The sequence below is a fragment of the Bos taurus genome, chromosome 14 (genome assembly GCF_002263795.3).
Source record: "Bos taurus isolate L1 Dominette 01449 registration number 42190680 breed Hereford chromosome 14, ARS-UCD2.0, whole genome shotgun sequence".
In the NCBI taxonomy this organism is placed as follows: domain Eukaryota; kingdom Metazoa; phylum Chordata; class Mammalia; order Artiodactyla; family Bovidae; genus Bos; species Bos taurus.
The window spans coordinates 47,656,207-47,669,735 of NC_037341.1; the positions used below are offsets into that span (position 1 = coordinate 47,656,207).

The following is a 13,529-nucleotide window of genomic DNA, read 5'->3' on the forward strand; positions in this document are numbered from 1 at the left end:
TTAGCCAGTGGTAACATAATTTGCCCCATCCTGACTGCCTTAGCTATCTAGTTGCTAAGATACTATTTATTATATTGGTAAAGTGCTGACTGAGGTGTGCCAAAACAGGGTATTTCCTTTATGGAATTAATGTTTCATTTCCCCTCATTTATTGCTTTTAACAGAAATATGAACAGAGTCAAGTACGCTGCTGCTAAGTCGCATCAGTCAATGTCCGACTCCGTGCGACCCCATAGACGGCAGCCTACCAGGCTCCCCCGTCCCTGGGATTCTCCAGGCAACAATACTGGAGTGGGTTGCCATTTCCTTCTCCAATGCATGAAAGTGAAAAGTGAAAGTGAAGTCGCTCAGTCGTGTCCGACTCTGTGCGACCCCGTGGACTGTAGCCCAGCAGGCTCCTCCATCCATGGGATTTTCCAGGCAAGAGTACTGGAGTGGCTCCTCCTAAATGCTCTTTAAGCTTGATGCTAGTGATTGTTCTCTGTGGCGGGAGGAAGCTATCAGCAGGTAGGTGTAGGTAAACTATGAATATGCAGCTGCTGAATGAAAAACAAGGTGTGTTTTCTTAAAGCAGCCAGCTTGGAACAGAAGCTCAAGTATTCATCAGATTTTTAGTTATCCCAGATAGAAGCTTTACAAAAGAATATACAGGCTTTGTGCTTCCTCAGTATAAGACAAGTGAGGATAAACCCGGAAGCACAGTGTGCCAGTGCTCTTGTCCATGCACCAGGACGGGTGGGGCTGTGGTTGAAGAACCACCTTCCCATTGCTTGAACTCATCACAGAGACCATTAGAAAGTCTTTACAGAGGAAGGAGATGGAAACTGGATGGTAAACGGAGTGCTAAGTAATACAGCCAGGTTGTAAGGCTCATTTGGCACTAAAGAGTGTACTGTTTGACTGCAAACATACATTCATAATAGTCCTTTAATTTGTCTCTTTTAGAAGGTCATATTTTTCTTGATTGCTTTCACAAACACACTTGGCACACCTGTATTTAAAGCACTGAGCTAAGAACCTTTTTCAACATGCAAGGTTACAATTTGATGTATTAAGTATATAGTTATATAATAATTTTAAATTTACTATGTGAAAGCTTTTGCTTATATAATTTATGTCTTTACCTTTTCCCAAGCTTCCTTTATTGATCATACAAAACAAGTACAGCCCTTCTCTGCTTTCCCATTACCAGTGAGCTGGTCTGCAATGTCTGTCTGTCCAAAGCAGCATTTATAATAGCCAAGAAACTGTTCCTAGTTCACCATAGCAACTAAGATCAGGACAAATATTTATTTTATTATAGTTTTTATCTTCTGTATTTTATGTGAAATAGGAAAAGGCCTTTGCTTTCCATGTGAAGCTGTTTAAAAGGGTAAATTGCTATTCCTTTGGGGAGAAAAAAAGAAGCAACCCTGAAGCTGTGCTTATATTAATGGACTGCTACATTGACCCGAATTGATAATACTAATTTAAAACACTGAAATAAATGTAACCTTCATGCCTCTCAGATTTTAATTTCTAACATTAGTAGCACGATGATGTTAATCATCATTTGCCATACAAATTTTTTCTAAGAAACTGCCTCAGAAATCATTCTGAAGTAGCTCCATAAACACTTTGCTTGGTCTTGCTTTTCACAACCCATATGTGTATCAGTTTTTTGATTTACCTGATAAATTAGCTCTATGCTATGAATAAAACATACTACATTCCCTTTCATTTGAAAAATTCTGATTCTCAATTTTATTAGATGGAAGTTTTGGTGTGGTTATTTCATAACAGCCTTTATTAATTTTTAAAAATGTGTTACACAAGCCTTCAGTTTTTCACACATGAAAAAAAATCTGTTTTTTTTCCTCTTTAAAAAATAAACTAAGTGCGGGCATCATACATGAAGGATAGTAAGGACAAATTGACACTGCAGCCAGAGCAGGCCTATCACTGTGCGTCCTGGTTCACATCTGTTTAAGTTATCTGTTTCCAGTTCTTTGTTTCCTGGGCAATAAAAGAAAAGACTGTATTATTGAGACTCTGAAGAGTAACTCTGTTTCAGTATTCTGGTTGCACTGGTACTGAAAAGATCCCCATAAAGTTGCTCTTGGTAATGTACCTGATTCCCTGTGAACGTTATCTGTGAAACAGTTCTGTATTATTGTTAATTCCTTTTACCCTTCAAGACGTGAACTGTGCAGATTTTCAAGTATTTCTTGCTGGTTAGGTTTCTGAAGAGCATTCTTGTAATAGACTGTTATGAGATGTTTACAGTCTGCATACCTGTGCTTGCGCTCTTCCAGTATAACATTTGCCTATATAACACGTGACGTTAGTACTTTACATGAAAGACAGTTTTTGGTGGTGAGGGAAGGTCTGTTCTGGTAGTACCTTTCTTGTTGCTGAAATCGGTGCAGTCAGAGTCCCGGATACAAGATCTGGAAACAAATACTCGATGTTTCTCTGCAGTGGCAGTAATTCTCCTCAGTGGCTTTTTCCTGTCTCTCTACCCTCTCCTCCATCACCCAGTCAAGGATTGGGGCTGACCTTTCCCTTCTCTGAATTTCTTTGCACTTCAGGATATAAATGACTTATATAACAAATAATCCTGTAGTGAATTACAGTATTTCGTATTTCTTTGGGCTTCAATTCTTTCACTGGTGAACATGAGAGTTCAGGGTCTCTCTGAGGTCTCATCTGGTCTCTCTTTTTCTGCACCCTTTTTCCTCAGTATCTCCAGTTCCTCTTTGTACTGATTCTTTTCTGTTACATTTGTTGACTGGCTTTCTCCATTTAAAAAAAATAAAAAGTTTTTTTTTAAATGCTTGACTCTTGAGAAAAATTGAAAGAATGTTAAATCATACAATAAACATGCATAAACCTTTACTTGTATACCTTTGCACCCACTCTCTTTGTAGACATAAATGGGTTCTTCCCTGAACCATTTGAAAGTAAATTACAGACCTGATACTTAACCCCTAAATACTTGAACGTGCATCTCCTAAGAATAAGTAAGGACATTTAAACTTGTTTAAGCTTCTCTCATCTTAAAAGACGAAGTTCCAAAAAGAACACCTTTTGACCTTGTATCAGTTTATCCATTTCCTTTCACCATTTACTTCATTTTTTCCTTTACAAACTTTTTAATAGGATTTTCTGCATGTCACTGTCTGTATTTACTCATTTCCCACTTATCCTAAACACTCAGTGTTCCATCTGTTCTGTGCTAGAGTTTTTGCTCAAGCCACACAAGATGACTTAATCACGATATTGCTGGATATGGTAGACTCTTAAGCATTTAAAGTGCTGATAACAGATTCTTCCTGAAATATTTTGAGTCTAGGATTCTACTACTGGGTTTCTTGTCTTTCTCCACAGTCAGCCTTCCTCTGCTCATCCCTAAACTATGTGTTCCTTGGGGTCTGTCTTCCTGTATGTGATTCCTGGGGTGATCTCATCTACATCCTTGTCTGTGGCTACCTTCGGTCAGGGGCTCATTATTTCTTTTCCTGATTACTTTCACAGTCTCTTAATTTCCTGCTTCTGACCTTTTCCTCTTTCATTGCAGTTATCTTGCTAAAACTAAAGTGTATGATCACATTACTCCTTTGCTTAGAATTTTGGCTGAGACCCCTTTGTCCTTAGAATAGAATCCAGACTTCTAGCCCTGGCTTCCAAGAGTCTCTGCTGTGTGACTGTTTGCCTCTTCAGGTTCATTGCTCTCTTTTTCCCCTCATCTTGCCCTTCTTCCGAGCTTCTGATGTACTGAGTTAATTGTGGTTCTGCAGATGTGTCACACTTTTCATGCCAGTGTCTCTGAACAGGCTTCCTACACACAGTATCTGAAGTGTCCCTCCCCGTGTTCCTTGTCTTCAGCTCCCATCTCCAACTCCTTCAAAAACTCAAAATACAGCTGTCACATAATCTGGAGGGTCTTCATCTGATCCTATCAAACTATCTTTTATGCTTCTCTTCTATTATAGTCTCCCACCACTGTGTTGCACTTCTCTCTTTGTGTTCCCTTCTTCTCAGTAGAATGTTCTGAGTGTGACTGGGAAAGTAAGTATGTACTTAGTAATGTATATTGAAAGAATGCATGCGAGAGGACACAGTATTGTTAAATTTCAGAAGTTATTTGGAAAGCAGTGTAAATAATCAGTCGATCTGGACATTTGATTAGATATTGGGGGAAAAATATTTTTAATCCTCATCTTGCACTATCAGCTCAAATTACAGATGAATTAAAATCAGACTATTAAGAAATTGGAAAAAAAACCAGAGTGAATACTTAATCTGATTTCCAAGGAAGAAGAAATATCTGAAAGTTAAAGGTGATTCACAAGATTATAATAAGATAAATATTAAATAAGATTTAATTTGCAAAAAGCACTTGATTTTTAGGTTAAGTCATCAGGCCAAGCTCTCAAGGTAAGGTAGGCAGTGCCAAACCTAGAATTAAAAGATTGATTTATACACACCCACAGAGGCCAGACCTGTGCTCTGTCTGCTATTTAAGATGAAGAGTCAAAGCTTTCTTTTTGTTTAGGTTACAGATGGAATCCATATAGAATTCATGTTTTAGCTGGATCTAGTTTTACTCATTCCCAGGATTCCCATTCTGTTTCTTCCTCAGTCTCTTTTCTGTCTTAAGTGCTGTAACCAACCATGCATCTGCTCAGGCATGGAAACTGGGAGTCACCCTTGATTCCTCTCTCAGTTCTGCCCGTTTTCCTCTGTGCTAACTGCCACGGGGCTAGTGCATGCCACTGCCACTACTGTCTAATACCACAGTGTATTTCGTGCGTGTGTGTGTGCAGTTTTAAAAGCAGAGATAAACTCACAGAAAAGGAAGGCACCATTTTAACCATTTTTAAGGAATACATTTTTAATATATTTGCAGTATTGTGAAATCGGTACCAATTCTCATCCCCCATCCCCTTGCAGTCACTTGTTACTTTCTGTCTCTGTGGATTTGCCTCTTCTGGACATTTCATATAAATAGAGCCATATGATAAGTGACATTTGTGTCTGGTTTCTTTCACTTAGTGTAATGCCTTTAAGTTTCATTCATGGATCAATACTTTATTCTCTTTATGATGCAGTAGTATTCCATTATATGGATGTATCACAATTTATTTATCCTTTTCTTGTTCCCACTTTCTGGCTGTTTTGAATAATCCAGACATTAACATACACGTACGAGTTTTTGTACGAGCATGATTTTTCAGTTCCTTTGAGTGTGTGTGTATACATATATTTATATACACACCTAGGAATAGAATTGCTGGGTCATGTGGTAACTTTGTGTTTAACTCTTCGAGGTACCACCAAACTGGTTTCCACAGTGGCAGCACCGTTTTACATTCTCACTACAAATGTGTGAGTGTTCTAATTTCTCTTCATTCTTTCCAGCACTTCTGTCAGTTCAGTTCAGTCACTCAGTCCTGTCTAACTCTTCGTGACCGTGTGGACTACATCACACCAGGCCTCCCTATCCATCATCAACTCCTGGAGCTTATTCAAACTCACGTCCATTGAGTCGGTGATGCCATCCAACCATCTCATCCTCTCTTGTCCCCTTCTCCTCCCACCTTCGATCTTTCCCAGCATCAGGGTGTTTTCCAATGAGTTAGTTCTTTGCATCAGGTGGCCAAAGTATTGGAGTTTTAGCTTCGGCATCAGTCCTTCCAGTGAATATTCAGGACTGATTTCCTTTAGGATGGGCTGGTTGGATCTCCTTGCAGTCCAAGAGACTCTGAAGAGTCTTCTCCAACACCATAGTTCAAAAGCATCAATTCTTCAGCGCTCAACTTTCCTTATAGTCCAACTCTCACATCCATACATGACTACTGGAAAAACCAAAGCTTTGAGTAGATGGACCTATGTTGGTAAAGTAATGTCTCTGCTTTTTAATATGCTGTCTAGGTTGGTTATAACTTTTCTTCCAAGGAGCAAGCATCTTTTAATTTCATGGCTGCAGTCACCATCTGCAGTGATTTTGGAGCCCAAAAAAATTAAGTCTGTTACTGTTTCCTTTGTTTCCCCATGTATTTGCCATGAAGTGATGGGACCAGATGCCATGATCTTAGTTTTCTGACTCTTTACCATCTTCTGGTTTCTACTCTCCAGTGTATTCTTTGTATAGCAGCCAGGGTGGTCATTTTAAAATTTAAGGCAAAACATGTCACTAGGGTGGAGAAGGCATTGGCACCCTACTCCAGTACTCTTGCCTGGAAAATCCCATGGATGGAGGAGCCTGGTGGGCCGCAGTCCATGGGGTCGCTAGGAGTTGGACAAGACTCAGCGACTTCACTTTCACTTTTCACTTTCCCGCATTGGAGAAGGCAATGGCAACCCACTCCGCTGTTCTTGCCTGGAGAATCTCAGGGACGGGGGAGCCTTGTGGGCTGCCGTCTATGGAGTCACACAGAGTCGGACACGACTGAAGCGACTTAGCAGCAGCAGCAGCAGCATGTCACCAGGGCACCGTTCATGTTAGAGTCACAGGTCTCATTTGCACTGTGTTCTTGGAGTGTTGCATGGACAGCCAGCAGTTCCTCATACGTGCTTGTCTGACCTCCCTAACCTGTCTCTGTTCCTCCCACATCAGGCCCCATATTTTAAAATCTGTCTAGTTGTTGCCCATCTCAGGCCTTCAGCACTTGTGCTTTCTTCCACCTAGAATACTTTTTGCATGGCTGATGCCTTCTAATCCTTTGCTTTCAACCTGTCGTCTTTTAAAAGAAATATTCTGACCATACTATCTAAGTGTCTATCTCGTCTCTTCCCTTCTTCCTGTCAACTGTAAGCTAGTGAAGACCAAGACTAGGAACGTCTCATTCACTGTTGTCTCCTCATTAACAGCGCTCCTTAGTAACAGCACTGAGACTGGAACAGAATAGTCATTTAGTAAATAGTCTTTGGGAACGAATGAGTGAATCCTGTTTGTCAGCTAGTTATTTTTAGATTACATCTGTGTGTAGTGGGCCTCACCATGGTAGGAGATGGTTGCAGGAGGAAATCAGTGAATATGATGGGCATTGTACAAACCGTTAGCATCACTTTATAAGAAGATTTTGGTAAGTAAGCTACAGTTGAAATTTCTGGAGAGGAAAAGATGAAAAATGACTATATTTCAGATTCTAGGAAGGGTAGAGGGAAAGGAGCCCTCTTCATTTGGCCTTGCAGAATAAATGCTGCTGTTACTCTTTCAGAACCTGCCAGGTAGAGAAATCACGTGCCAGAAGTGTCAAGTCTCTGCCTGGTTCTTCCTTTCTGTGACTTCTAATCTGAATGTCTGGAGCACAGTTAGGGAGGGCCGTGGTGGGGATAAGGAAGTGTAAGGAGTAGTGAGCTTAGGTTAAACTTGGTGTTCCAAAAGTACACGTTTTAGATAACCCTGCTGCTGCTACGTTTAACTGTTTACTGCTTTGACGTGTGTATGCTCTCACAGTAAGAAACTGAACTATTTCAAATACCATTGTAGTTACACTTGTGGATTTGATACAAAAAGTTTAATAACATGTTGACTCACATTCTTTCCTCCACCCTTGCTTTCTTGTATGTGTGTGCTTTTTTTTTTTTTTTTTTTAAAGCAAATGGCACATCACATTAGAGCAGTGGCAGAGCTTTAACTTTAAAAGTTCGACATGTCAGTATCTGTACTTTATATTTCAGCAATCACTTGGGGAAGACACTCCAGTTGCTGATGGACAGAGTGGATGAAATGAGTCAAGATATAGTTAAATACAACACGTATATGAGGAACACGAGTAAACAGCAGCAGCAGAAACATCAGGTTGGTATCTGGGAAAATCAGCTAACATAGAATTCATTTCTAAGTATGATGCTTCAAGAGTCATCTTCAAAATGACCTAAATTAATAAATCATTGACTCTTAGCTGGTAACTCTGTATCGTATTTTAAAAGATTATTCTTTATATAATATGTTCCTAATAGATTATTTGCAAGTTGTACTTAATAATACCTATCTTAAAGAAAGCTAGTATTTTAAGCTCAGATGGTAATGCCAAGGTTATGCAAATAAGGGCTACATTTATTGAGAAAATCAGGCAGAGAGATTCTGGAGGGTCACAGCTCATTTCTTTACTAACTGTAATTGGTCTGCTAGTGGCTTATTGCAGTACAGTTATCAATCTCCAGTTCATTTTAAGAACTGAGCAATTGTGATTAAGAGCAAGCAGTTTTGATAGGAAATAACCTATCAAATAACCTATCACAGACCAACTGCTGTGAAACAGATAGTATAATACAGAAAAACCCTAGGATTACCTGGATGTTCTCATATGCACATCCATACTGCTCTGGCCAATCATACTTTTCTTTGTCAGTGTTGCCTGAAGGCCACATGATTGATTCTCACAGTTCGTGGAATACTGTTTTGGACTATATTGCTCCAGAATATTCTTAGCATTTGGTTCATAGACAGTTGATTCCAGGATGTACATCCATGCGAGTGTTTGATTAGTCTGTTCATTACAATGTACTTTAGGTGTTGGTAACTATAGAATTCTAAGCACAACTAAGTTGTTCTGAGAGTATTTTATTTAAAAATTAATTTCAATGTTCATATATTTACTGAAATTTAAAATGTATTTTTTTCAGCATACATAAAATACTGTTTTTTTTTTTTTTTTTTAACTGAAAAGATGGTGATGAAGACGGTAATGTTGAATGTCTCTGGGCAAAATAAAACCATCTTGATCCTTTCTCCTACTGGCCCTTCCTATAGTTCAGGCTCAACTGGAAGATCAAGTTGAGAGTCTGTCACTAATGAGACAGTTGATTCTGGGAACCAATTTTAAGAGAGTTTTTTTTGAATTCTGTCATAAATTTTTACACTTGACATTTGTTCTTAGCACCATTCATAACCCTTTTTAGATTTGTCTAACTTCTGTTCTCATGCCTTATAGTAAATAGAAATCTTCTCAAGGCAAGTTACTTCCCTTCTTTAGGAATCTAAGAACTTAAAATTTTTACTAGCCTACCCTGGTTTGCCATTCAGTTCAGTTCAGTTCAGTTGCTCAGTCGTGTCTGACTCTTTGCGACCCCATGAATCACAGCACACCAGGCCTCCCTGTCCCTCACCATCTCCAGGAGTCCACTCAAACTCACGTTCATCAAGTCGGTGATGCCATCCAGCCATCTCATCCTCTCTCATCCCCTTCTTCTCCTGCCCCCAATCCCTCCCAGCATCAGAGCCTTTTCCAATGAGTCAACTCTTCACATGAGGTGGCCAAAGTATTGGAGTTTCAGCTTTAGCATCAGTCCTTCCAATGAACACCCAGGACTGATCTCCTTTAGGATGGACTGGTTGGATCTCCTTGCAGTCCAAGGGACTCTCAAGAGTCTTCTCCAATACCACAGTTCAAAAGCATCAATTCTTCAGCACTCAGCTTTCTTCACAGTCCAACTCTCACATCCATACATGACCACTGGAAAAACCATAGCCTTGACTAGACGGACCTTTGTTGGCAAAGTAATGTCTCTACTTTTGAATATGCTATCTAGGTCGGTCATAACTTTCCTTCCAAGGAGTAAGCGTCTTTTAATTTCATGGCTGCAGTCACCATCTGCAGTGATTTTGGAGCCCAGAAAAATAAAGTCTGACACTTGCCACTGTTTCCCCATCTATTTGCCAGGAAGTGATGGGACCAGATGCCATGATCTTCGTTTTCTGAATGTTGAGCTTTAAGCCAACTTTTTCACTCTCCTCTTTCACTTTCATCAAGAGGCTTTTTAGTTCCTCTTCACTTTCTGCCATAACGGTGGTGTCATCTGCATATCTGAGGTGACTGACATTTCTCCCGGCAATCTTGATTCCGGCTTGTGCTTCTTCCAGCCCAGAGTTTCTAATGATGTACTCTGCATAGAAATTAAATAAGCAGGGTGACAGTGTACAGCCTTGACGTACTCCTTTTCCTGTTTGGAGCCAGTCTGTTGTTCCATGTCCAGTTCTAACTGTTGCTTCCTGACCTGCACACAGATTTCTCAAGAGGCAGGTCAGGTGGTTTGGTATTCCCATCTCTTTCAGAATTGTCCACAGTTTATTGTGATCCACACAGTCGAAGGCTTTGGCATAGTCAATAAAGCAGAAATAGATGTTTTTCTGGAACTCTCTTGCTTTTTCCATGATCCAGCAGATGTTGGCAATTTGATCTCTGGTTCCTCTGCCTTTTCTAAAACCAGCTTGAACATCTGGAAGTTCACGGTTCACGTATTGCTGAAGCCTGGCTTGGAGAACTTTGAGCATTACTTACTAGCATGTGAGATGCGTGCAATTGTGCAGTAGTTTGAGCATTCTTTGGCATTGCCTTTCTTTGGGATTGGAATGAAAACTGACTATTTCCAGTCCTGTGGATACTGCTGGGTTTGCCATTACCTGACCTTTTAAGGCTGTGCATGGGCTATTACTCCCTTTGCTGTTTTAAGCAGTTCACAGCTATTAGCATCTTGATTGTAATTAGAACTGTAAGTTTATAGTTGGTCTATGTCTTTATATATACTCCCACTTTTTCTGCGTTGAATCATAGAATCCAGAGTTTGAAAGTTTTTGAAGTGTTATCTGAACTAATACTCATTCTCAGCTGTGGTGGTTTATCTGTTGTTAAGAATAATAATAGTATTTACTATTATGATAATAGTATGTTGTTACAGTGATGTTATAATAGTAACATCATCAATATTATTGTTCTTTTGGTCAATAGAGATAAAGTTGAAAAAATTCTACACTGTGGTATTTCATTACTTAGTTCTGTAAGTTAGGATGCATCATACTTGTAGTGCTGTTATTACCCTGTTGTCATAAATGGTCAAGTTCCTCCCTTTTTGCTTACTCTTCTTGAGCTTCTTTGCCTTTGAAGCCCCCTCACATAACCAGTTTTGCTTTTCCAAATCATTAGTTAGATTAGACTCTTAGAACTCAGAATGACACTAGAGTTTATAACAAAGTTTTCTTTGATTGGCATGACTGTCGCCATATTTAGCCTCTTAGAGGCAAGGATTAGGAAGGGTTGCGTTTATAAAACCGAGATTGGAATCAAAGCAGTGGGATTTCTGCTTATCGCATAAGTGAGGGAGGTGTTATTTTTCTCCTTGGGTAGAGAACAGTAACCCAGCCGTCCCCCGTCTGAATTTTAGTATCAGCAGCGTCGCCAGCAGGAGAACATGCAGCGCCAGAGCCGAGGAGAACCCCCGCTCCCTGAGGAGGATCTGTCCAAACTCTTCAAACCACACCAGCCCCCTGCCAGGATGGATTCTCTGCTCATTGCAGGTACTGCTGGCCGTGCAGAGCATGGCTGGTTTTCTTTATTCTTTAGGAAGCGGAAGACGGTGGGAGGTTCACTAACAGTAAGATAGTGTATTTCAAATGGTTGAATGATGAACTTGAATCTGGCATCTGTAATTTCTGAAATTTAAGAGTTTGTCAGTCCTTGTTATTTCTAAGGTCCTTTTCAGTGCTCCACTCGGTGTTTATCTTAACAGACACTTCTGAGGTGGGATTATATCAACTTTCTAAAATGAGAAAGTTTTTATTGTGGATCATCTAACATAGAAACCAAGAAAAAATGTTTATTGTCTCATAATGGAAACGATCATTTAGCTGAAACCCCTCTTTTGGTGCTCTAGCCTGATTGAGCTTGGCCTGAATGTGGGTATGTGAAATTAATTGTAGTTTTTGACTCGAAGAAGCATCTCCCTTACTTTGACTCGTATTGTAGCAACATGAGTGTAACTCTGGATGGAGTTTCTCAGGGGATACCTAACATTTAACACTGCCTTAAGGTAGTGGAGGCCTTTTGTCCTGTGCTAGGACCTGATGTTGAATATATAACATTCATGCTCTTACTGAGCTGTAATAACTTATTTCTGTGTTAATGTGGTTGAATACTGTTTGTTTTAGTCAGCCAGTTGTCCAAGAGATTTGTTAGTGTGAAAATCCAACTCACAGAAAAGCTGATCCTCTACAGTTTCTCATTTCTGTTGACATATTTTAGAGCAGGAGAAAATTCCAAATTCCTTAAAGCTTTCTGGTACATGTATAAATTAAATTTGGGAAACTGAGACACATTTCTTACCTAAGGTCCAGTTTAAGCAAAATTGTATTTCTTACACTTTTAAGAAATGTGTAACTGTCGCATCAGATCAGATCACTCATCTGAGGACTCAGGCAGTAATGGAGCCCTCCCCTCACGTGGACTCCCACTCTGGCTCTGTCTTGGCTCTGGAGGTGCAGCAGGAGGCTGTTAATACTTCCAGAGCATGGACTCAAAACTCCTGTAGTTGTTAGCATCTGGGGCAGGGGGATCTGGTCAGTTTCTGTTCTTTGGTTGGTGTCTCCTTTCTACTTGACTGAGAAGAGCTAGTGGTGTTTTCTCACTTCTCTTAGTTACAGTGTTGGTCTGATCTACACTGTCAGTACATTTTGATTGACAACTAACATGTGCTAGTAACTGCTGATTGTCTTTTAAAAAGTTGTCGTTCTTCTTCATTCTCCATGTAACCAAGAATGGAAGATAGCTTATCTTCAAAACAACTGAAATTGTTTATTATCCCTTATGAGTGAATAGAATTCTTAACTCTTTTAAAACAATTTTTATTGCTGTATAGTTGCTGTACAATATTGTGTAAGTAACAGCTGTGCAATCTAGCGATTCCGTTTCTTTTACGTTTATACTCCATTTGTAGTTATTATAAAATGTTGGCTATATCCCTGTGTTGTGTAGCCTCTAGCTCACTTTCTACCTAATAGTTTGTACCGCTTATTCCCCTACCCCTGTATTACGCCTCCCTCCTTACCTCTCTCCACTGGTAACCCCTAGTGTGTTCTCTGTATCTTTGAGTCTGCTTCTTTTTTGTTATTGATTCAAAACATAATAAAATTCTGTATTATGCTGAGTTTATCATGTGACTAGTATTCTAGGTCATTTTGCAATTTGTGGAACATTATGACTCTTTTTCACTTTCCTGAATGCACAGGCCAGATTAACACTTACTGCCAGAACATCAAGGAGTTCACTGCCCAGAACTTAGGCAAGCTCTTCATGGCCCAGGCTCTTCAAGAATACAACAGCTAAGAAGAGGAAGTTGCCAGAAAAAGAAGTTAACATAGACTCTTGAGATCACACTGGGGCAGCTCTTAGAAGAAGCACATTGGAATATTGGAAAGTCTTTCTAGCAATTAATAAAATAAAAATAAAGGAATCTTGACTGCTCGCTCATTTGGTTTTAGACAATATGTGTGTGTATATATATACATATTATGTTTAGCTTCTTATTTTTCTTTTGCTTATACCTGTGTATTTCTGACGATAAAGCAGGCTCGACCAAAAGTTTCCCCAGTTCACACCTACAGGCTTCATCACGTTGGTTACCTTTTCGGTGCCACATTTCAACCACCGGTCCTGTGCTGCTTGTCCCGACGCCTGACCTGGAAGCCCTGGCACCTGCTCTGAATTCTCGGACTTCTTCGCTTGCCAGTGAGCACAGCTGGAGCCCAGGCTTCCTGCTCCTGCCCT

At 39.9% G+C, this 13,529-nt stretch overlaps 1 protein-coding gene across 1 annotated transcript in view; it reads left to right on the plus strand.

Annotated features, from left to right (window-relative positions):
• The window catches only part of EIF3H (eukaryotic translation initiation factor 3 subunit H), a 97,278-nt gene extending 84,049 nt beyond the window's left edge, over positions 1-13,229 (plus strand). Inside the window, exons 6-8 of the mRNA NM_001025322.2 lie at positions 7,669-7,789; positions 11,152-11,284; positions 12,991-13,229. Of these exons, the coding sequence (NP_001020493.1) occupies positions 7,669-7,789; positions 11,152-11,284; positions 12,991-13,088 (352 nt within the window). The 3' untranslated portion in view covers positions 13,089-13,229. The remainder of the gene's footprint in view (positions 1-7,668; positions 7,790-11,151; positions 11,285-12,990) is intronic.
• The last annotated feature ends 300 nt before the right edge of the window (positions 13,230-13,529 follow it).